The 26,024-nt window shown below is 42.8% G+C and overlaps 1 protein-coding gene across 1 annotated transcript in view; it reads left to right on the forward strand.

Moving 5' to 3' along the window:
* Positions 1-26,024, forward strand: part of LOC124884958 (apoptosis-stimulating of p53 protein 1-like) — a 49,315-nt gene continuing 23,291 nt past the window's right edge. The window contains exons 1-4 of the mRNA XM_047393030.1: positions 1-241; positions 5,108-5,255; positions 11,328-11,435; positions 19,581-19,639. Of these exons, the coding sequence (XP_047248986.1) occupies positions 113-241; positions 5,108-5,255; positions 11,328-11,435; positions 19,581-19,639 (444 nt within the window). The 5' untranslated portion in view covers positions 1-112. The remainder of the gene's footprint in view (positions 242-5,107; positions 5,256-11,327; positions 11,436-19,580; positions 19,640-26,024) is intronic.

The raw sequence follows: 26,024 nt of genomic DNA on the forward strand, positions 1-26,024 counted from the left end.
GACCACACATAGACACACACCTCACACCCTCACCTCTCATTACAACACGTCTAATAATGTCATAGCACACACACGTGTGCAAACATTCACACGTTTGGTCGATGGTCTTCTGATGAAGCGCTTTTGGAGGTGGCTGCTGGAGCGAGTTGTTTCTCGGTCAAAAAAACTTCAACTGAATAAGTGCAGGAACCCAAAGAAGAAGGTCCAAACCTGCAGCAGAAGTAAACCCTGCACACCATGGGTGAGTTTGAGCCTGAAGACCTTCTCAGTCTTTGATGTATTCTTTATGACCTGCTTTATTATTGCTAAAATATGTCATAAGTATAGATACAGCAAGGTGCATGAGAGAGAGGGGCCATTCCATCTAATTTAAACTAAACCACAGAGTTGAAATGTCCCCATGGAATCAACGCACTGAGCGACTAACATGGAGAGGCAGCTCCTCTCTTTCTATCTCTGAATGTGCTGAAAATAACCAGAGTCACTTCATCCAGCTGCTGAGGCATTTAAGAAACCACTGACTAATCTGCCCCTGTGTGTGTTACTGGGTCGGACTGACAGAAATGTCATCCTCATTATCAGATCATGCTGTTCCACTTAGAAGAGCTCATAGGAACTGTATCTTTAAAGTTCAACAGGACACTTTTGATAATTCCTCAACTTATTGAGCCTTTTTCTGACCCTGATCTACCAAAGACTATTGATAGTCTCAGTGGACCTCTGGTGTTCATATCAGAGGTCCATAGAGTGTTGGTAGCAGATAGGATTTCTACATCCAAACTGCCTCACCACTCCTCCACACTGACAGAGGCATGCATGGCCTGATTTATGTGTAAAAGCAGCAGGTCTTTATGAGTCATTTTGAAGCTGCAAGTCGTGCATGTTGTAGTTTCTGGATTCAAATTACTGCCACAGTATTCGGGACACATTATCCTGCTGGAACCGGTCCCTGCTGACAGACATACCGGGATGTCATTGAAAATGGTTTGATGGGTCTTACAGATCAGGGTCCCGATAGGTTCTAACAGTACACTTTACTGAGGTGACTTCGGTGGTGTTTAATGCTCTGGTTCGTTAGTGTATTTTTACAGAGCTCTCAGCAGGTACCGGATTCTGTACAGTCCACATGAACTTGTTCAGCTTGGCTTTAGTTTTGCCATTTGTAGCTCCAGATGTTCTTGTGGTTTTTTCCTCAAACTTGAGCCATTTTCAAACCAGAATTTCTTTATGTTTCTTGTTGAACATCTCATGCTCCCTTTGGTGTCCAAAGACAAGTGCCAAAACCTTTCTTTATTTGGCATCATCAGCCATTATGCCTGTACCACCTCTGATAGACTGTTGGTAACCTGGAGGTATTGCTTCTTGCTGATTAGGAGAACTTTGACTTTTATTGGACTCAAATGTGTATTACAGAAGGAAGGTTGTGAACTGGACCCATGTGGGGTACTTCAGGGGTATGTGGGAGTCAGACTCAGGGATGGGCTGGGAAGCTCAGAGTAGAGTCACTGAGGTGGTTCGGGCATCAGGATGCTTTCTGGACCCGTCTAAGGGAGGAGTTTCAGAAATGTCTACTTATGAGGAGACCTTGGGTAGGACTAAGGGTTCACAGCAGATATTATTCCTAACCACTGCAGGTGGATGGGCTGGGTTGGATGAAATTTTGATGGAGTAATTGTAAATGCCCAGTCAGAACCAGAGTGAAACCAGTAGTTTGTAGTTTCTGTATAAATTAAAAGATTCTCCAGATGATGATGTGTTCAGAGTCACTCAACATTCAAGTGCTGCTGGAAAGCTGTCTCATCATGATTCTCATCATGAGAAACACATGGAGTCAAGCTAAATCTTCTTAGAGCAGTTAATGTCCAGACATATGCAGCATGTTCATGTAGAATGAGATGTTTCTCAGAGATGTTCACCAAATGAATTATAATATTTAATCAAGGAAGAGAAAATGATAAAGATAAGCAGTACATGGGGCCAACACCATTTAAGCATTTTTCTAAGACTGCAGCCACTAATGTGAAACCTGATTTCTGTGATTTATTGCCTGAATGGAGACATATTTGGACTTTTAAACAGTGCAACAAATGGCTTTTTTACTTGTTGAGAAAGTGAAAATTTTTACTGGTTTACTTCCCACAATGCTACAGGGAATTGTGCTTTTAGTTTGTGGCATTTAGTGAAAATTAATCTCTTTAGTTATTAATAATATCACTGTTAATTTGTCCCACCTGAGTAAGCAAACAATAAACTAAATCAGTTTGCTTTTCACGGTGGAGTTGGAGTTGAAGATGCCATCATACACCTGCTTCAACAAACCCACTGTCATCTGGACAAAGCCAGCAGCACTGTGAGGATCATGTTCTTTGATTTCTCCAGAACATTTAATACAATCCAACCTGGTTTTCTTTGTCAGAAACTCCAGAAGACTCAGGTGGAGGCCTCAACAATCTCCTGGATCAAAGACTACCTGACAAACAGACCACAGTTTGTGAGACTGAAGGGTTGTGAGTCTAACCAGGTAGTCAGCAGCACAGGAGCACCACAGGGGACTGTACTCTCACCATTCCTTTTCACTCTGTACACCTCAGACTTCCAGTACCAGACAGACTCCTGTCATCTGCAGAAATACTCAGATGATTCTGCAGTTGTTGGTGGATCAGAGATGGACAAGAAGATGAGTACAGGAAGGTGGTGGACCTCTTTGTGGCATGGTGTGGAAACAATCATCTCATTTTGAACGTGACTAAAACAAAGGAGATGATTGTAGATTTTAAGAGAAACAGGAATAAGTAAAAAACTATTTCTATCATGAGAGAAGAAGTGGAGGTGGTGGAGGAGTATAAATACCTCGGTGTTCACCTGGACAACAGACTAGAGTGGAGATGCAACTGTGAAGCCATCTACAAGAAGGGACAGAGCAGACTGTACTTCTTGAGGAAGCTTAGATCCTTTGGTGTTTGCAGCAAGATGCTGCAGATCTTCTATAAGTCTGTTGTGTAAAGTGTGATCTCTTCTCCATCATCTGCTGGGGAAGCAGCATCAGAGCCAGGAACTTAAAAAAGCTCAACAAGCTGATAAAGAAGGCTGGTTCTGTTCTGGGGACTCCTCTGGAACCTCTGGAGATCATTGTGGAAAGAAGGATTCTTCACAAAATGAAGAACATTATGGAGAACCCTGAGCATCCTCTTCATGAGACTGTCCTACAACAACAGAGTGTCTTCAGTCAGAGGCTTCTTCAGATCTGCTGTAAGACGGAGCGCTACAGGAGATCCTTCCTGCCCACAGCCATCAGCATCTACAACGGCTCTTTGAAGAAACCTTCATAATATGAGCTACAACAACATTTAATTTCCCTTTGGGATTAATAAAGTATGGTTGAATTTGAATTAAACTGAATTGTAGGGTGTGTGTGTGTGTGTGTGTGTGTTCCTGTCTTGGCATCACAGTGAGAACCATTTTCCCGATTTAACCATTAAATTGAGGACCATTTGTACCAAAGTGAGGGCATTTTGCTGGTCCTCACGACCTATTTTGCTAACGGTTAGGTTTAGGACTAAGGTGTGAATTGAGTTTAGGTTAAGGTTAGGGTTAGGCATGAACTGGTAATGGTTAGGTTTAGGGTTATTGTCGGGGTTAGGGCATAGAAAGGGTTGAAAATGACTGAAAATCAATGGAAGTCAACACATGGTCCTCACTACATATAGCAAAACAAGAGTGTGTGTGTGTGTGTGTGTGTGTCCTCAACCTAAACACAGTATTAGTGTGTGTTTGTTCATGTGTGGGAGGGAGAGGAGGGAGAAACACTGCTGATATGAAACATGTATCTGTGTTCAGAGAGTCTGTGTTCTCCTATCCCAGATTACCCTAAATATATCTCTGAACCACTGATCCGTCATGACATCAGCGCTGATGTCACATCATGGAGTTAACACAGGAAGTTCCTCCGTGAATGCTGTGTTTAGTCTTCTGGCTGCAGAAATGTAAGGATCTGATGACATGTTGCAGGGGTTTACAGCTGAAACCTGAATGTTACAAATATTTTTAGAAAATATTTAATAACATTTAGATTAAATATTGAAAGAGAACAAAACCTAGTCCAGTTTAAATTTTGCTGCTGGTGTCTTTAAATCCAACTTAACACACAAAGGAGCTGCTGCTGAGTAATCGTATTTAATGCTGAGTCAGTGGTTGCTATGATGATGGCAACCGCTCTGGTCAGCAGGTAGGAGGGGGAGGCAGCCAAGAACAGCTGCTGTGAGAAACATTGTTGACCTGGGTGTGGAACAGCTTTCTGAAGACCACATGTGTACATTTCTATCTTCTATGTAGGAAATATAACCTTTGACCTTCTGTCCCAGTTCCAGTTTGGAAAGAAGAATTTCTGGGAGTGAACTGGCCACGTGCTCTCTGCACTCTGGGCTGAATGGATAAAACTATAAAATGTTTCCATTTATTATTGAGAAGGGTATTAAGATTTTGACACGCCTTTTTAAAAATGAAAGAGCAAAAAATGTAACTTTTAAAATGAATCCTCCTTTTATGGTGTTTTATTAACTTGTGAGAAACACCGTCTCATTTGTTGTAAGAAACAAGCTGCTTGAATAGTTTTGGACTGTATCCTGTGCAGTGGTTAATAATCTCAGTGAACATTTATATCTAGAAGAGTTCCTGCACTTTTCTCTGTTCAACAGATTTTGTTTCATAATCTATGATGAGATTTTAAAGATAATTTGTATTTCAATAAATTTATAGGAAAGTCCTGGAAAACGTTTCCCAACTGAGCTTCTTGTTTTGTTCATCATCAGCAGCTTTTCCAACATACCTGGAGGACTGATGAGCTAAACTTCAGTAGAGACTGAAAATGAAGAGTAAAGTCAGTTAATTGTATTTATTGTCTGTTAAATGGTAACTGGTAAATGGACTGAACTTATGTAACCCATTTCCAGTCATACGGACCACTCAAAGTGTTAATGGTTTACAACTGGACCCCCTAATCATTGGTTTGTATATCGGCCAGCAGTTAGTTGAGTTAATTAATCAACCAGGCCCGGTCAGTCATCAAAACACCACAATGAATCTTGTGTTATTGTTTCCATGGTTGCAGGTGATCCTGACAGTTTACCTCAATGAAACCCAGCAGATGCTAACTGAGGTCCCAGTCACACCAGCAACCCGAGTGACTGACGTGGTGGAGTACTGCAAAGAGGCAGGCGAGGCCGAGTGCCACCTGGCAGAAGTATGGAATGGACATGGTGAGTCCGTAGCCTGACCCTGACCCTGTCCACAATGAGCAGCTAATACAGGATATGTCTCCTATAATAGAGGGCAGGGTCCTCAGCTGCCCTCTGCTGTCCTAGAGGTCAAACATCTGGCTTTTCTTACCTTTTGAGATGCCTGCAGGTGAACATTGGTGTCTGCATTTTAAAAGCGTCCTTTTTTAGCTTGAAGTTGTTTTGCAAAAATAATTTTAAGATCAGAAATCACCATGTTTTTGAAAATAAATTCATTATTTCATAAAAAATGTTGCCATGGTAAAGTAACGATGCTGGTTGAGGTCAATTTTTTCCCTTTCTATTCATTTTCCATTTTCTGTGTTATTTATTCACCTTTTCTTAGATTATTTTATTTTATATATTTTTTTAATTTTACAATATTTATTGTGTTCTTTTCTTTACTTTTTGTCACTTTTTAATCACTTTGGGGCTGCATGGTGGCGCTGTTGCCTTGTAGCAAGAAGGTCCTGTGTTTGAATCCCGGCTGGGGGTCTTTCTGTATGGAGTTTGTTCCAATAGTTATGGTCAATCTGACAGAGAGACGTATCCCAATCCTTGTGGTTTTTAGTATAACAATGACCATCAGTGAGCTCTAGATGGACAAACTGTCTACTTTTAAGGCTAGGCTTAAAACTTTCCTTTTTAATAAAGCTTATAGTTAGAGTGGCTTAGTTTATCCTGAACTATCTCTGTAGTTATGCTGCTATAGGCTTAGGCTGCTGGAGGACATAATGACCACTTTCAACCTCTTCACTACATTCTCATACTACTCTCTAATTTTGCATTATTTGCTGTTATTTCAGCTTTTAACTTTGTTCTCTATTTTCTCTTCCTAGAAGCTACACCTGGCCTGACTCTGTGTCTACCTGTGACACCTTCCTGAAGAGGGGCATCGTCCAAGCTTCTGCTGGCAACAACTTAATGCTCACCTTCTACAGATGATCCACATAGCCCTGTCTTTCAGTGTTTAACCCTTTCTCTCTCCTAGACATGGCTACTGACTGAGCTTCTACTGTAACTAACTCTATGTTCTCTCTTTCAGACTCTAACCTTGAAAACTGGATCAGAGTTTATCTGTTCTTTCTTTCTAGATGAAACCACTAAAGGAGCTACATCCATTAACATTTACTTTTCCTTCCCATAGAAAGTACTCCTGGATCAGTGCTTCTTTGTTCTTTTTGTGTCTCTGCTCTGTTCTCTCAAACCCCCAGTCGGTCGTGGCAGATGGCCGCTCACACTGAGCCTGGTTCTGGTTCTGCTGGAGGTTTCTTCCTGTTAAAAGGGAGTTTTTCCTCTCCACTGTCGCTACATGCATGCTCAGTATGAGGGATTGCTGCAAAGTCAACACCAGTGACTGTCCACTGTCTCTACATGCTCATCCAGGAGGAGTGAATGCTGCAAGTCACTGACTGGATGCAATCTGCTGGGTTTCCTTAGACAGAAAAACTTTTTATCCAATTTGAATAAATAACTGAATCTGACTGAACTGTTCAATGATTACGATTAATTAGAATGTATGAACCTGACTGTTGTGAAGAACCTTGAGACAACATGTGTTTTGAATTGGGGCTATATAAATAAACTGAATTGAATTGAAAGTTTGCATGTTCTCCCCGTGCATGCGTGGGTTCTCACCGGGTACTCTGGCTTCCTCCCACAGTCCAAGGACATGGCAGTTAGGTTTATTGGTCGCTCTAAATTGTGTGTGTATGAGTGTGTGTGTGGTGGTTTGTGTGTTGCCCTGCGATGGACTGGCGACCTGTCCAGGGTGAACCCCGCCTCCCGCCCATAGACTGTTGGAGATAGGCACCAGCTTCCCCGCGACCCACTATGGAAGAAGCGGTATAGAAGATGACTGGTTGATTAATCACTTTGTACTTATTTTATTCATTTTGAAATATGTATCTGTTTGTTTGTAGGTGCACAAAGATCCAGTTTGGTACCTTCTTTAGATTTTAAGGCTCTGTTCAGGACATTTTGGGTATGCTTCAGTCAGTAGAAACACACCTTATTTTGTTCTGGGACTGTCCCATATAGAACTGAGTGGACATTTGGGTTGATTGTTTTCAGTTAATTAAGGATAAGTGGAAATGGCCGCTGGCAGCATAGATGAAGAAGACTGTCGATATCTGATGATAAAATATGGTAAAATTACCTTGGAGCTGTTTTGTTCAAGTTGTCCTTGAATGCACCATGAAGTGCAGCTGTTGGGATATACCCTCCTTTCAGAGGGAAAGCCAGTCATCTTTTTGGACCAGTTGAATGCAACTGGATTTGGACAGAACTAGAACCAGTGATGTGGTTTCAGATGAGCTATGTACCTTATTTCTGTTGAGAAATGCTGACAGGAAGTTCTGGTTCTGATCACCTTTCTTTCTCCACTGTAGCTGACTGAGGAACTAAATGATCCCAGACAGACTTCACTGACAGCTGGGCATCTTCTCTGTTTGGTGCTGGTGTCACGTTTTAAAGTTGCCCTATAGAACGTTGCTCTGAGTGCTCAGTTCTGCACATAAATGTTCCACATGTGTTCTGCTTTAATGCAACACTGTCCGATCGGTACCGAACCGAAAGATCTGGACCAAACATCCTTGGTAGGAATACATATACTCTTAAACTCTACTTGTACCGTTTATTTATATTTGTTTTTTATTTTAATTAGCATTATAATTTCTGTTTTCATATATTTGTTAATTCATTTGTGAATTTGACTCACTGAAGGCAACGACAGCAGTTATAAGAGATCCAGCTTAGTAGAGATGAATATTGTCCACACTTTGTCAGCAATAATAATCAGCTTCTACTAAATGATCATTTAGTTGAAGCTGATTATTTTAACAGGCGGAACATCGTCTAACCTTCAGTCCCCCACCTCATTATATTACTATAATCATCTTAGATGAATTACTGTCCCATCCAGTCCATCCATCCATTAATTTTGTTAATTAATTTATTACCTTCATGTTTATTTGATAGTTTGTTTTGTCATTTTTGCCTTAGTTCTTTCTGATTTATTTTTGGGGATTTCTGCTCATTTTTCTTGCTTTGAATTTTTTCCTTTGTGAAAATTAGATGATGTTATTTGCTGTTTGAATAGGAAGGGGTTTACTCATTGGTGCAGGCTCTCTATGGGCTTCAGTGGAACTAGAAAATATGGTGTAATGACTCATTCTTGGTCTCTAATTATAATTATCTGATAGTAATCTCATTAATAAAGTCCTGTCACTATCCATGTCATCTTCCATCCAGCCTTAGCTCATGTGTCTGGAGACCGCAGATCTCAGATCTGCAGCGATGAAGGAAGAGCAGATGTGGGGAACTCTGTGGTTCCCTCGTTTTAGCTGACCTGAAGTGGTTTTTGAAGGTTTAGTGCAGAAGGTCAAGGAGCAGCGTCATCAGTTGCTGCAGAAACTGCAGCTTCAGCAGAGAGTTTTATTCTGCAATAATTGTGCAGATTGGCTGGGTTGATATTTTGCTGTCCTTGCAGTGCCTTGACCTATATCTGCACATCCATCACAAAATAACTGCAGACAGCTTGAGGATCACAGTGTGTACATGGTTCTAATCTGGTGCTCCATGACAGGATAATCACAGTATGAGCTCCAGGCCCAGTTGCCTTGCTTTGAAGCTAATTATAATACAGCCAGATCCATCATGCAGCTGCAGCTGGTTTAATCAATAACAGGACTAAGTCCCTCCTGTTTATTGTGTGACACAGAGCTTGGCCTACATTCATTCAGTCGCCCTGCAGCCCTGTGGTGCTACTGAACAGTCAGATGTGCTAAAAATGCCTGTAATGTTGTTTTGTGTCTTTGAGGGCACCAGTGTAAAGCCACACATTAGAAATGGTGGTGCAGACTGTGTGTCAGAGTGCTGCTGTGTGATAAGAGGCCATGTCTTTAGGGAGCAAGTTTTTCATGGATGCTGTTTGTGTGTTTGCAGCAGCATGCACTAAGCCGATGTCTGCATGAGTGCATTTGGCGTTGAGAAACTCTAGTTTTTTCTGCTGTGATTGTATCATGTGTACCTATGGTGGACCTGAAGTGTCTATCCTTTTGTTAAAATGCCAGTTTGGTTTAATGTTAAAAGGTCACGTGGGTTACAGAGGATCATGTTAATCTTGTACAGAAGGAGATCTCTCTGGCCACAGTTTCAGGGGACCATGTGATCTCAGTTCTCGGAGATTTAATGGCTTTATACATTAACCTGTTGGTTGGTTTGTGTGTAGGCATGTGTGGTACTGCACTGGAGTGGTTCAGATTGAACCTGGCGGAGAGAAATCTGTTCCATCATCATGTGAGGTCCCACAAGGCTTGATCCTTGGACATCTGCTGTTTTCCTTGTATCTCCTGCCTCTTGGGACCATAAACTGCTTTCCATTGCAGAGCAGACTATCCTCAGTTCAATGCATCCCTGACACAAAGAAATAACTTATTGTCTCGAGGATGTAAAATCCTGAAAAGCTCCTAATTTTTTACATTTGACTAAAAATAACCTTTTATTTTTGTCTTTTACTTGATTTTATTCTGTTTTTAATCTTTTATTTTCATCATTTTAATCTATCTATCTATCTATCTATCTATCTATCTATCTATCTATCTATCTATCTATCTATCTATCTATCTATCTATCTATCTATCTATCTATCTATCTATCTATCTATCTATCTATCTATCTATCTATCTATCTATCTATCTATCTATCTATCTATCTATCTATCTATCTATCTATCTATCTATCTATCTATCTATCTATCTATCTCCGTCCGTCTGTACCCACTTATTCTTGTAGGATGGCAGGGTGGTCATTGGCCAGGTCTCCTGTCCACACTCAGACCTGAGGGCAATTTAAAGACACAGGTGAAACTAACTGTCATGTTTTTGGACTATGGGAGGAAGCTGGAGTACCCGGAGAGAACCCACGCATGCACATGGAGAAAGACCCCAGGCCAGGATTTGAACCCAAGACCTTCTTGCTGCAACTGCATCACCATGCAGATGTGTTTTAAAGTTGTTAGTAAAGTTCGATTGTTTAAAAGAAATCTAAAGTTGTTTAAACAATTCTTCAGTTGAGAAATAAATGAGTGAATAATATGGCGTCAAATTCACGCCAAAATCCAATAGGAGCAATAAAGAAGATCACGAGCAGCTCATTTTAATTCCAGGAGCGCGTGGATTACGTTCCATGCGCGCATTGGAAGTCCAACGCGCTCACAATCCAATAACCACGAGCGCTACTCTATGCTGCAGGCACAAAAGTCAACACAGGCGCGCCAGAGATGCTCCTTTCTGTGCTCTTGGTGTATCAATCTGCTCACACGTGGATTACTCCTGCGCACTCGTGTGAAACATTTGGCTGTTTAGAAAAAAAAAGACATCTACCTGCCTATTATTGGCCACTTTTCCGCTATCCCCGCCCCGTGACCCCTGTTGCTAACCGTGACCAGCTAATACAGCTGAGATGAAAACTTTTTTCAGGAAATCATTTGTATAATTTCTATATTTGTCACTCAATATCAACTGGAGTTTGGGTGGTTATAGCCCTTGTATCCCCTGCTGATTCCCTTCGCAGAAGGCAGCTAAATGTTAGCTTAACCTATTAGCTACTGAACGTTTTAACCGGTCTTTTTCCAGACCAAGTGATATTGTGAATAAATACATGCATATTCCGATGCAACTATGAAACATGCATAATGTTCTATGATAAATTCATAAAGCCCTTACTCACCAAACTCTGATTTCCTGAAAAACGTTTTCATCTCAGCTGTATTAGCTGGTCACAGTTAGCAACATGGGTCACGGGGTGGGCTCCTGGAATTAAAATGAGATGCTCGTGATCTTCTTTATTGCTCCTATCGGGTTTTGGCTTGAATTTGACACCATAGAATAAGAGGCTGGATCTCTCTGAAATGGGCCGGATTGGGCCAACTTTAAGCTCAGGAACAGTGTTTAACAGAAATAAGGCTCTAATAATTGATAAAGAGTGTCTCTTGCCTCCAGATGACAGCATAGTAATGTGATGTTCTCTTCTCCTCACCCTCTGTCTTCGCAGAGCGAGCTCTCCCTCAGGAGTTACTGTTGATGGATCTCCTTCAGCAGTGGGGGGCCAGGAGCCCAGAGGTCCGCTTCTACCTAAGACATTACCCCCCGTGGCCACAAGGTACAACTTCAGTAACTGGCTTTAATGTGACCGTAGGACCCAGCAGCCCACTGTCAGTGGGTGGGGTGTGGAGGTTAGGTCAGTAACTGGGACAGTAATTCATCTAAGATGATTACAGTTATATAACAAGGTGGGGGAGTGAAGGTTAGACGATGCTCCGCCTGTTAAAAGCACAATGATCATTGAGTAGAATCTGATTATTATTGTAGCACTGTTGCCTTGTAGCAAGAAGGTCCTGGGTTCAATTCCTGGCCGGGGTCTTTCTGCATGGAGTCTGCATGTTCTCCCTGTGCATGCGTGGGTTCTCACCGGGTACTCCGGCTTCCTCCCACAGTCCAAAGACATGCCTGTTAGGTTAATTGGTCTCTCTAAATTGCCCTTAGGTGTATGAATAAGTGTGTGTGTGGTTGTTTGTGTGTTGCCCTGAGATGGACTGGCGACCTGTCCAGGGTGTACCCCGCCTCTTGCCCATAGACTGCTGGAGACAGGCACCAGCTCCCCCGCGACCCACTATGGAAGAAGCGGTAGAAAATGACTGACTGACTGACTTATTGCTGGCGAAGTGTGGACAATATTCTTCTCTACTAAGCTAGATTTATTATAACTGCTTTCTTTGCCTTCAGTGAGTCAATTATAAATGTAACAGTTCTGCAAATCACTGTTAAAATGAATAATCTGGGCAAGTTGCTTCTGCAGAATCTTAGGCCCGTTTCACATCTCCCATTCATCAGTCAGGTTATTGAAAAGCTGTGTTCCAGCAGTTAAAGACCGTCTTAACAATGAGCAGCTGCTTAGACGTCTTCCAGTCAGGCTTCCTGCTCACATTACCCAGACTGCCCTTGTCAAGGTGCTCAGTGACATCCATATAAATGCAGACTGTGGAAGAACCACAATGCTGGTATTATTGGACCTCAACGCAGCATTCAACATGTTGATCACGGTATATTACTGGAGTGACTGGAGAACTGGGTCGGTCTTTCTGGTACAAAATTCAAATGTGGGGTTCCCCAGGGTTCCATCCTGGGATCCCTCCTATTCAGTATCTACATGCTCCTCCTAGCTCAGGTCATAACAAACTAGATAGGTTACCGTAGCTACGCAGATGATCCACAGCTCTGCATTACAATGTCACCTGGTGACTATGGACCTATTCAAGCGTTGGGTTGATGCAGGGAACCAATCAATGTGTGGATGAGCCATAATTCTCTCCAGCTGAATAAAAACAAAACTGAGGTCATTATTTTTGACCAACGGAAAAGCAATCAAGAGTCAGCTCACAGCTTCAGTTACTACAGCTAGAGACCACTGATCAGGCCTGAAATCTGGGTGTAGTGATGGACTCAGACCAGAACCACATAAAAACAGTCACTAAGTCAGCCATCTGTTACCTGATGGAAATTTTCAGGTTTAAAGAACTAATGTCCACCAGGATCTGGAGAAACTGATCAATGCGTTTATCTTTAGTGGAACTGATCACTGCAACAGGTTCTCCACAGGTCTACCTAAAATCAGAATCAGCTTTATTGCCAAGTTCGTTGGAATTTGACTCCGGCTGCTGGAGCCCTGAAGTTTTATTCATCACATCTGTCAAACTCCAGCTCCATTCATGTTTAAAGGAAGAACAATACATTTGTGTTTTACACTTTTCATATGATGCAGAAATCTAGGTCCTGTTTATGGGTTTGTGCTATTATCTATGTGTGGAGTAAGCCCTGAGAATCAGAATCAGCTTTATTGCCAAGTTCATACATACGAACAAGGAATTTGACTCCGGTACACTTTGCTCTTTTGTTCTGTTTTTGTATTACAGAATAAACATAATATACAAATGTACAATATACAAATATATAATAAAAAGGTACATTTGCAACATCTGTATGCTGTTGTTTTGTACTCTATTAAATGTTCAACAGAGAAACAGCCTGGGGGAAGAAACTGTCTCTGTGGCGGCTGGTTTTAGTGAACAGTGCTCTGTAGCGCCACCTGAAGGTAAAACTCTGAACGGTTTATGTGCAGGGTGTGTGGGGTCTGCAGAGATTTTAGCAGCTCTTTTCTTGACCCTTGACCTGTATAAGTCCTGGATGGAGGGAAGGTCAGCTCTGATTATTCTCTCTGCAGACCTGATTATTCGTTGCAGTCTGGACCTGTCCTGTTTGGTGGATGATCCAAACCACACTGAGATGGATGAAGACAGGACAGACTGAATGATGGCAGTGGAGAAGATGACCAGCAGCTCCTGTGGAAGGTTGGACTTCTTGAGTTGCCTCAGGAAGTACAGTCTCTGCTGGGCCTTCTTCTGAACAGTGTCCATGTGTGAAGACCATCTCAGGTCCAGACAAATGGTGGTTCCTAGGAACCGGAAGTGGTCCACAGCAGACAGTGTTGTTGAGGATGGTGAGGGGGGGGTATGTGGGGTGGTGTTCTTCTGAAAGTCCACCACCATTTCCACAGTCTTGAGTGAGTTATGTTCCAGGTGGTTCTGACCGCACCAGTGGACCAGCCGATCCACCTGCTGTCTGTATGTAGACTCATCACCGTCCTGGATCAGTCCAATGACTGTGGTGTCATCTGCAAACTTCAGGAGTTTCACGGACGAGTCCGATGAGGTGCAGTCATTTGTGTACAGAGAGAAGAGGAGTGGGGAGAGAACACACCCCTGGGGGGCACCAGTACTTATTGATCTGGATCGGGAGAAGATGCTCCCCAGTCTCACCTGCAGCTGTCGGTCCATCAGGAAGCTGTTGATCCACTGACAGGTGGAGGCTGGGACGTTGAGCTGGGTGAGCTTCTGGTGATGGATGTCTGGTATGATGGTGTTGAAGGCCGAGCTGAAGTCTACAAACAGGATCCTGGTGTACGTCCCTGGATGGTCGAGGTGTTGCAGGATGAAGTGTAGACCTAAGTTAACAGCATCATCTGCCGACCTGTTTGCTCGGTGAGCAAACTGCAGGAGGTCCAGCAGAGGGCCTGTGATGTCTTTCAGGTGCTTCAACACCAGCCGCTCAAAGGATTTCATGACCACAGACGTCAGGACTACAGGACTGTAGTCATTTAATCCTAGGATGGTGGGTTTCTTGGGAACCGGGATGATGGTGGATCGTTTGAGGCAGGAGGGAACCTCACATTTCTCCAGTGACTTGTTGAAGATCCTTGTGAAGGTCGGAGCGAGTTGATGTGCGCAGGCTTTCAGACATGATGGGGAGATGTTATCAAGTCCTCCAGCTTTCTTTGTTTTCATGCGCTGAAAGAGCCTATTTACATCTTCCTCAAAGATCTTTAGTGCAGGCAGAGGATTTGATGGTAGGGGGTTGGTTGCTTTATGGGAGGAACTTGTTCCTGAATGGGATGTAGAGGAGATGATTTGAGGTGTGAATGGCTTCTTGTCATGTCTGCAGTAGAAGCCATTCAGACGGTTGGCCAGGAGACGACTCTGTTCAGGATGGGTGGAGGGGCTCTTGTAGGCAGTCAGGTTTCTCAGACCAGTCCATACAGCTGAAGTGTCACCAGTAGAAAGGATGTTCTTCAGCTTCTCACTGTAGCTTCTCTTAGCTGTTTTGATCTCCTTTGTTAGTTTGTTCCTGGCCTGCCTGTACCGCGCCCAATCTCCACTGCTGTGAGCTTCTTCCTTTTCCCTGCGCAGATTCCTGAGGTGTGGAGTAAACCATGGCTTATTGTTCCCAAAGGTGCAGAAGGTCTTGGTCTGCACACACATGTCCTCACAGAAACTGATGTATGATGTCACCACATCAGTTAGTTGGTTTAAGTCAGTGGCTGAAGTTTCAAAAACAGTCCAGTCAGTTCAAAGCAGACCTGTAGCGTCTGCTTTGATTCCTCAGTCCACTTCTTAACAGTGTGAGCCTTGGGTTTGGTATGGAGTTAAATTTGTCTCAATATTATTCAATCAAACAAAAAACTAATCTCAATCAAAAAATATTAAATTGTGATCAAAACTTTCAGAGTTTTTTTCTCACAAAGAGAAAAAAGTTATTTGCAAAACATAAACTTTTATTTGCGCAGGTCAAAAATCTTTGGTTACGACTCTCTTGGTTTTGACACTCTGTTTTTGGTTGAACTCAACAAATTTTGAGTTCTGGAAACATGAACATCCTGGGCGGGGCCTAAAGACGAACGCTGTAAGACGTTTCCCTATTGGTTAGCGCTGACTAAAGCAGCAGACTCTGATCCCTCCACCTCTGAACTTCTGGTCCAACTGCAGGGTTTGCAGCGTCGCTTCAGTGAGGAGACATCAACTCTACAGAAGAAAACTGAGCCGACAGTCAGAAATACGTGGTGACGTCAGCCGACACCAGCTCTCTCTTAAAGATTAGCTCCGCCCATACAAGGTGCATTACGGTAATGGAGCAGAAAGGACGCTGATCCTGGCAACGGTTGAGAAAATAAGAGGAAAACAGAAAAGTAACCTACAGAACATTTATATTAATTACATTTTTACAACTTTCACATTCATGTTTTATGTAAAAGAATAAATATTTAATATTTTACTGTACAGTTTTGGAGAAATATCTTGTCAAAATACCTCAAAATGCTCAACCATTATATGCATTTGTCCCACTTTCAGGAATTTATTTCTCCAAAACCAAGAGAGGTGACAACACAATCTCTTCAGATTATATTAGAGGGTCATCTATATTATAACCAGAATTAATATTTCATAATTTCACTGTAGGTTTCTGGAGAAATACACAACTACCCCAACAAAGTACGACAAATGCTTCTTTTTGGTGAGGTCGATGAGATCCTGGGAAGTGGTCTGGACAGGTTAAAGTTCAAGAGCATCCAGATCTCCTCTGACCTCTCCTGGACTAGAAACGCCCCTCACCTGTTGAAGAAGGTACAACAACAGCTCTTCTTCATCTCCTCAGCTGCTTACAGATGTCTACAGAGCCACGGTGGAAAGCACTCTGTGTCTCAGGAGGACAGTGTGGTGAGGGAACTGCACAGGAGAGGAAGGAAGTATCACGGGTTGTGAGGACAACACACAGGATTATGGGATGCCATCTGCCTGACATGGACTCTGTTTTATACTACATTTGGGGTAGTTGTGTATTTCTCCAAACCTTTACAGTAAAATTATGAAATATTAATTCTGGTTATAATATAGATGACCCTCTAATATAATCTGAAGAGATTGTGTTGTCACCTCTCTTGGTTTTGGAGAAATAAATTCCTGAAAGTGGGACAAATGCATATAATGGTTGAGCATTTTGAGGTATTTTGACAAGATATTTCTCCAAAACTGTACAGTAAAATATTAAATATTTATTCTTTTACATAAAACATGAATGTGAAAGTTGTAAAAATGTAATTAATATAAATGTTGTGTAGGTTACTTTTCTGTTTTCCTCTTATTTTCTCAACCGTTGTCAGGATCGGGTCCTTTCTGCTCCATTAATGCATCTTCTATGCGTGAAGCTAATCTTTAAGAGAGAGCTGGTGTCGGCTGACGTCACCACGTATTTCTGACTGTCGGCTCAGTTTTCTTCTGTACAGTTGATGTCTCCTCACTGAAGCGACGCTGCAAACCCTGCAGTTGGACCAGAAGTTCAGAGGTGGAGGGATCAGAGTCTGCTGCTTTAGTCAGCGCTAACCAATAGGGAAACGTCTTACAGCGTTCGTCTTTAGGCCCCGCCCAGGATGTTCATGTTTCCAGAACTCAAAATTCTTTGAGTTCAACCAAAAACAGAGAGTGTCAAAACCAAGAGAGTCGTAACCAAAGATTTTTGACATGCGCAAATAAAAGTTTATGTTTTGCAAATAACTTTTTTCTCTTTGTGAGAAAAAACTCAACTTAATATTTTTTGATTGAGATTAGTTTTTTTTGATTGAATATTATTGAGACAAATTTAACTCCACAGTTTGGAAGCTCTTAGTCTCTGTCTGTAGGTTGGGATGAGGTGGATTAGATAATGATCTGAAAAACCCAGAGCAGCCCTGGTAACAGCATGATATGAGTCCTTTAAAGCTGTGTAACAATGGTCCAGTGTGTTTTTATCTCTGGTGGGACACTTAATATGCTGTCTGTATTTGGGGAGTTCATTGGAGAGGTTTGCTCTGTTAAAATCTCCCAGTATTATGATGAAAGAGTCCGTGTATTTTTTCTCCAGGTCTGTAATCATCTCAGCAAGAGGTTTTTCCGCAGCAGAAGTTCAGCCATGAGGTGGAAAATATGAGCCAATTATTATAAACGAGGAAAACTCTCTCAGTGAATAAAACGGTTTACAGATTATGGAAAATGACTCCAGATCAGGACTACATGTTTTTCCAGCACTTTTACGTCTCTGCACCAACCTTCATTTATATAAAAGCAGATTCCGCCTCCTCTCTTCTTCCCCGATAGCTCCACGCTGCGATCCGCTCTGAGCAGCTGGAAGTCCGGCATCAGCAGTGCTCGGTCCGGGATGTTTTTACTCAGCCATGTCTCGGAGAAGCAGAGAACCGCTGATCCGCGGAGGTCCGTGTTTTTACCAGTGAGAAGAAGCAGCTCGTCCATCTTGTTGAGAGAGCGGACATTTGCCAGGTGGATTGAAGGCAGTGGTGTGCGAAGTCCTCTTTTGCGGAACTTTACCAGCACGCTTTCCCCTTAGACGCTTTCGGCGCAGTATCCCATATAGAGCTGCAGCTCCGCTCGCCAGGAGCTCAGTGAACCTCGGATCGATGAATGATGGTGAAAAAAGAGAGGACTCTCTGATGTTGAGAAGTTCCTCTCTACTGAATGAGACCAGAGGATTGTGGCTCGAAAAACATAAAAACACACAAAATACAAACACAAAGAGAGAGCGAAGCTCCGAGGCTGCCATCGTCGGCGCCATCTTATGATTCAAGAGGTCCATCAGACAGCTGGAGCTGATCCAGAATGCTGCTGCCTGGTCCTCACTAGAACCTAGAGAGTAGAGAACATCAGTCTAGTTCTAGAGTCCTTCCACTGGCTCCCTGGAGCTCAGAGACGAAACTTTAAATACTTCTGTTAGTTTCTAAGTCACTGAATGGCTTAGCACCAAAATACATTAAAGATCTATTGTTGTTGTATCAACCTTCCAGACCACTCAGGTCTTCTGGTTCCAGTCTACTCTGCAGAACCAGAACCAGAACCAAACATGGGGAAGCAGCATTCAGTTCTTCTGCTCCACTGATCTGGAACAAACTTCCAGAAAACTGCAGAGATGCTGAATCTCTGAGTTATTTTAAATCAAGGTTAAAACCCATTTGTTCTATTTAAACGATGAACTTTTTCAGTCTTTAGTCCAGATATTCTCTTTTAGTTAAAATGGCAATTCTGTGTACTTTATGTCTTCTGTTTTCACCATGTAAAGCACTTTGATCTGTCCTGTTGCTGAATAGCAGATAAACCTGCCTTGTCTTCATTTTGCACATAAACCTTGAAGTGTGTCGCAGGCGTTTTGCAGGGAGTCTGCAGGTCTGTAACCAGACTACGTGCAGCAGACTTGAGATCTGGAACGAGATGTGAGGAGCAGCAGTGAAGACAAATGTGTTTTTGAGCTGTCACTTTAAGCATCACCATAAACACCAACATCATCATCATCTGATTTTATGCGACAGAAGGGCTGAAGCAGCAAATTCATCTTCTGCACTCCTTTGTGTTTTATGCTGAAAACGTCAGGCCACATTGTTTGTGCAAATCAAATGTTTTGGACGATGTTTCATATGATGAGACAGGGCCTTGCCTAGGGAGTCTTTGTCCCCAGCATTTTTACATTGTGTCCACAACCATCAATGTTTTACTGGAATCTTCTGTAACAGACGGACATAAACAAAAGGAGAATGGTCTAGTCAAAGTTCAGACCTAATGCTGTTCAGATTTTCTTTATTCAAAACACATTTTACGTCACAGTAATATACTACTTTGTACTGGTTTGACAAAATGAGGAAATGTTCTGGGGTGTAAATACTTTTGTAAGGAAAATAAACTCCTCACAGTGAAATCAACAGGCAGACGCAGCTTCCTGAATCAAACCATAAAGATCACTCAATGGAGCAGGTATATCTGTGCAAGCATGACTGTGGACATACGTGTGTGTGTGCACACGTGCCCACTTCCATGCCCACTTTCATTTTCATATGCCATACATTCAAATCTGAGCCCACATTTTGTTCTTTATTCTGCAGGAGGTCAGCAGCCAGAGCAGAGCTGGACCACAGAGGCAGCAGAGAGTGGGAGTGATAAGGTAGGAGGACCATGCCATCTGCTCCAGTAGGACACTTTTAATGGACTTTCTTCATAAAGAACATGCTGCCAGGCTCTTTAACTCTAAGTAACCAATGAGAAAGCTGCAAAAAAAGAGGAAAATGAACAGAACATTTCTGACAGACTGATGGTTCTGGTTCAGTTTGCTCCCTTACGAATCTTCTAGAAAACAACCTTAGATCATCAACTGTCAGAGCAATGATGACGAAGTAAAATGACCAGCACCTTGCTTTAAAAAAAAACAGTGCAGAAGAACCAGAACCTGATACAGTGTAAGGTAGTTGTAGTCTGCTGTGTGTCTTGACAGACTGATACCTTCGCACGCTGGGAGAAAATCCTCCCAGAAACGGGTCATAAATGGGCTTTGGTGTTTGTTTCCATCCGTGTTATGACGGCTAGTTTTTTCTGGGCAGCGCTGCTTGTTAAGGCCTTTAGTCAGAGTAAAGCTACGGGTCTTAGTGTCATGAATGCAGAGGTTTCATTTCTATAGTTCAATAAGAAATCAGGACAGAAGTACAGATTTACAGAAACACATAAAAACTCCAGAACCAGCTGAGTCTGGACTGAAGGCAGATCAGAACCTAAAAATAAGTTCCTGACTGTATCAGAGTGTTTATGTGTTACAGAGGGTGTCATACCTGTGTGTGTGTGTGCAGGCTATCAGAATAATCCTGGATTAGTGACAGTAATGATTATTCGGCTCCAGCATTAAGTACGTGATGATCACAAACACACAGAGACTCTGTTTAGGCTCATTCATCCCTGCTAACCACGGCCCGTTCTGCTGCCTTGTCCTGTTATCTTCCTCACATAGTCATGAGTCACACGGACCTCTTCCTCGCTATTTTTGTTTGTCACCATCATGTTTAACCACGTCTCCTCCTGTGTGGTGGTGGATGAATCTGTGTTGGTCCTGTCTGTTGGTGTGTGTTGGTCGGTCAGTGAAGGTAGGATTAGCTTGGTCCCATGACATAACCGGGCTAAGAGGATTGTCGGCCAACCGAGCAGCTCCTACTCCTCCTCCTCCTGCTTCTCCTCATCCTCTCACCTTGCAGACTCCTTTGCACTCGTCTGAAAGTCTCTGTCTGTCTCCGACTCCGACTTTAGTTTTTCCACTCGCTTCAAAGCAACAAAACAAAGAGTTAGCAGAGAGAGCAGCTGGGGTGAGTTTTTTCTTCCTTACGGTGAACATTAATGTGATACTTTGTGTTATTTTATCATAATTAGTGTCACTCTCTTTTCTGTCCTTATTTCATATTTGTTAGTTGATTTTAGGTGTTTTTTTGTCATGTATCTGAGATAAGGTGAGGACAACACAAGGCCTTCTTCATGTCTGAGACCAAGCAGTTTGTTGGCGTCCACTGAAGTGGACACCATATTTATACTCACATCTTTAATGCCACTGTGTCTCTTTAAGACCACAACTGTAGCTTTAAAATGACATCACCTGTGAGGGGCGTGACCTTCTCGTCATGGTTGATGTCGTCTTAAAGGCAAGCTTTAGGTTTTTATTTGGGTTATTTGTGGTAAGCTCAGATCTCTCCAGAACTAACCGTATGTTTCTTTGTGAGAGAAACGGGTCATGAATAAATGTCCTCTGTAGTAGACATCAGGACAGCAGGTGTTTGTGTTGCATTTCTATAACAGGAGCTGAAAGGATTCTTAAAGAAACGCTGAGGAAGACTCACAGGTAGATCTAGGACAGGTTGAGACTGGAGGGGATCGGAGGGGATCGGAGAACCCAGGTCAGAGTGATAGCTCAGAAGAAGAGATAGATGAAGTGTTCCTCCTCTAGGAGGACCAGAATGGCTACGTAGACGACTGATCAGCTGCTTTAAGGTGATCCGAGCTGTGACCCATCTTGTAGCTCAGAACCACAAGGAGCTGTGTGCTGCCCGTACCTATTCAGCTGTTGACTATAGGAGCATATCAGGGGAACCTAGCAGACCGATCGGGACCATACGATGTCCCTTAGGCACTCATCTGCGCATATGTTGCTTTAACAGCTTCATCACTGAGGGAAGATCTCTGCATGAACAGGAAGCATTTTCATCCAGTCTGTCTACAACTTATTTTGTGAAGCTACCAGATGTGAACCGACACTGTGATGAGGTGGCCCGGCCCGATTCATTCATTCTAGATCAAATTAGAAGCTGGAACCGTGTGGGATCGGTGGCGTCTTGGTGAGGAAATTCACTTAATTAACCTGATATTAACTGATGCCCACTGAGCCTGTGGACCTGTGGGAGGGACAGGGACAGGTATCATCTCTTAAAATGGTCAAACTGGGTCCCAGCAGTTCTGGGAATAAAGTTTAAAGATGTTCAGCTTCACTCTGTCCTTGGTGGACTTCTGCATTTACAGTAACTTTCAGGTCCATGTGTGGATCCATGTAGGTGTTTTTTCTACATGAAATATTAGTAGTTGGTGAATCTGTTTTTACACGTCTCATTTAGTAATGTCTCCATCTCCCATCTCATGAAGGTACTCTGTTTTTCCTGCAAGAACCCGTGATTTCAAACCATACAGCCAGAGAAGCTCACCTGCAGAGCTCATTTAGCTCTACTTGCATTGGTAAACAGAGGCATGTCAATGGAGGGGTCTTCATTCCTTGTTGATCGGGATGTACAGAGCAAATGTTCTTGAGTTCCTGGCATTCATCTATACTTGTAGTGTCCAAAGTGTACTGCATGTGTTAGATGTTTCCTTGGTTCAACACAACTGAATCAGAAATGATGCGGTCATTAAATGGTTGCAGAACCTCTTGACCAGTTTTCCAACAGAGCACCATGGTCCTGTTGTCCTCTACAACAGGACTTCATGGGCCTGTTGTGGAGGCTCAAGATCAGATTGTTTCTAGTGACCTTTATTTTTGCTTTTTTCTTTGAAAGTAGGCAGACAGGAAATAGGGTGAAGAGAGGGAAACACATGCAGCGCAGGTCGCCACGGCTGGGACTCGAACCAGGGGACCGCCACGCCGAGGTCCGAAGCCCCTCTATACATGGGCCACGTGCTGTACTGCTTCTGCTGGAGGAGGCGGAGAGCAGCTGCCCGTAATCAGACTGCCTGGATTGGGTCAAACGGGAGGACCAGCCTGCTAATTCCATGGAGCAGGAATGTCCAATATCCAACATAAAATTAACTTCACTGTGGTCAGAAGTTCTTATTATTGCCATGGATGAGACAGGAACTTCCTCATAAAGCCCTCATAAAATGTTAACTTGTTCAGGCAGACTTTGGAGCTTCACCATCAGAACCTCTGAGCCTTATTTATAAGTTCTGGCTGGGCTGTGGTCCAGATAATAATCCCACTGGATCATTTTAGACATGAAAAAACATATATGAGACATTCTTGCAGATACAATAATTATACAAACATTATTGGTATTTAGCTTAGTTATGTTTTTATTTTCTATTTAATTATTTATTTTTTATCGTTTCACACAAATTAATGACACAGTGTCACACAGTAAAAGGCGGGTCCTTGGAGAAGCTCACTCTTACTCCAGCCTCTTTGTGCTCAGCTGTGACCTACTGCAGAAGACCACTGCTGACGCGAACAAGAAAACATTATCTCCAAAAAGCAACAATGACACCTGGAGGTTTTCCAAACTAGACTCCCTGAGATCCTCCTGTTCATGAACATCTCCAAAAGGCTCTTGCTTTATTTCCTTACCTCTGAGGTATTTTCTTATGTCCTTGTCAGAGTAGAGCATGGCTGAGATCTTCAGGAGACTGGACTGTGTGTGAGTGAATGCCTGAGTCCACGTCGGGGTGTCACCCTTCGTGGCTCTGCATAAGCACCCCCAGAAGCTCTCCTTCTTACTCAGACAGGCCCAAACCCACAGGAGACGTTGTGTGGTGCCGCAGAATGATGTCAGGTTTAATGTGCTGTAGTTTTCTGTCTGTTGCTCTTTGAATAACAGTAATTTAGCTCAAACTAAGGACAAAACAATAAGGTATCATTTTACACCAGTTCTGTTCAGAACCTCAGCATCAGCACCTTATAATGTTCAATTCAATTCAGTTTTATTTATATAGCACCAATTCACAACACATGTCGTCTCAAGGTTCTTCACAACAGTCAGGTTCATACATTCCAATTAATCGTAATCATTGAACAGTTCAGTCAGATTCAGTTATTTATTCAAATTGGATAAAAAGTTTTTCTATCTAAGGAAACCCAGCAGATTGCATCCAGTCAGTGACTTGCAGCATTCACTCCTCCTGGATGAGCATGTAGAGACAGTGGACAGTCACTGGTGTTGACTTTGCAGCAATCCCTCATACTGAGCATGCATGTAGCGACAGTGGAGAGGAAAAACTCCCTTTTAACAGGAAGAAACCTCCAACAGAACCAGAACCAGGCTCAGTGTGAGCGGCCATCTGCCACGACCGACTGGAGGTTTGAGAGAACAGAGCAGAGACACAAAGAGAACAAAGAAGCACTGATCCAGGAGTACTTTCTATGGGAAGGAAAAGTAAATGTTAATGGATGTAGCTCCTTTAGTCGTTTCATCTAGAAAGAAAGAACAGATAAACTCTGATCCAGTTTTCAAGGTTAGAGTCTGAAAGAGAGCACATAGAGTTAGTTACAGTAGAAGCTCAGTCAGTAGCCATGTCTAGGAGAGAGAAAGGGTTAAACACTGAAAGACAGGGCCATGTGGATCATCTGTAGAAGGTGAGCATTAAGTTGTTGCCAGCAGAAGCTCGGACGATGCCCCTCTCCAGAAAGGTGTCACAGGTAGACACAGAGTCAGGCCAGGTGTAGCTTCTAGGAAGAGAAAAGAGAGAACAAAGTTAAAAGCTGAAATAACAGCAAATAATGCTAAATTGGAGAGTAGTATGAGAATGTAGTGAAGAGGGTGAAAGTGGTCATTATGTCCTCCAGCAGCCTAAGCCTATAGCAGCATAACTACAGAGATAACTCAGGATAAACTAAGCCACTCTAACTATAACCTTTATCAAAAAGGAAAGTTTTAAGCCTAGCCTTAAAAGTAGACAGAGTGTCTGCCTCACGGACTAAAACTGGGAGCTGGTTCCACAGGAGAGGAACCTGATAACTAAAGGATCTGCCTCCCATTCTACTTCTAGAGACTCTAGGAACCACCAGTAAACCTGCAGTCTGAGAACGATAATGTAACAGCATCAATTACAACCTTTGAACCTTATATTCTTTGGGATTTTTAACTGGGGGATTTAAGCCTCAAATGGTCACTATAAGGAAACCAGAAGTATAATTTAATACATTCATGATCCGTGAGAATGAGAACCTTCTATTGGTCTCGCGTGGACCTTTTAATGGGTGTGTGGTGTTTCCAGTAGGAGATCTGACTGGTTAAACAGAACCTTCAGATCCAGATGAGAAATCTACTGGAAGTGGATGAGAATGTGGGCGTGTCTCTCTGAACTCTGGGCTCTGATTGGTCAGAAAACGGACAGAAAGGAGATAATACCTAGGACTGGATGGAGAAACACTTTAAATCCAAGTATGTTCTGAATATTTCACCGGAGTCAGGCTGCTCTTTAAGCAAACTGGTTTCCTGAACATCTCAGCAGAACCACAGGCTGATCTCCTCCTTGCTGCTCTGTACTGATGGAGGAATTCATGTAGATGGAGCCCAGACCCAGAACTGAATGCAGATACTGAAGAGAACATGGAAGTACTGTTCTGGAGGTCCACATTTCTGGATTAAAATCCCATTTTATTGGTCTGAATGTTGGGTTTTCATGAGCTGGCATAAACACTGAAATGTTCCCCTCTGTCATGAATGGATCTGCAGGACAGGCATTATGAGGTTGGTTTGTTCAACTGAAAGACTGAAATAAATCAGCTTTTCAATGATGTTCTTCTCCACAAGATGTAGCTGTATGTTCCACTTTAAATCAGCAGAAGCTGTGTTGATTGTAGATTGTACTGGACAACAAAACCAGGCTAAACTCCTGATCCAGTCCCCATTTCTTTAGGCAGTCACACCTTCTAATAACCCGTTAAAGTGCCCTTGATGAATAGTTCTCCATCTATTCAGAAGATCTTCCGAAGTTTTGCTGACTCTGACCACAACAAGGACTTTTCATCCAGACCTGCAGCGCTGGCTGAATTTCCTGCCAGCATTTAGTCCCGGTTGTGTTGGTCCATGCAGAGGAAATGTGTGATGCAGCAGTCACATGCTGCCGCTGTGTCAGAGCGTAGCACAGAGACACAGACCGAGCAGGAAAATGTGACGCAGCATGAGTCCGATGTTAACTCTGATCCTATATCCCTGCCAGCATCATCTTCCTCATCATGCACATCTGGAACAGGAGGGGCAATGAAGGCAGCGAGCTCCACCAGGCTTTGGTGCAGTGATCTTCCTTTTGAGAGA

This window comes from Girardinichthys multiradiatus, chromosome 19, assembly GCF_021462225.1.
Source record: "Girardinichthys multiradiatus isolate DD_20200921_A chromosome 19, DD_fGirMul_XY1, whole genome shotgun sequence".
NCBI classification, from domain to species: Eukaryota; Metazoa; Chordata; class Actinopteri; order Cyprinodontiformes; family Goodeidae; genus Girardinichthys; species Girardinichthys multiradiatus.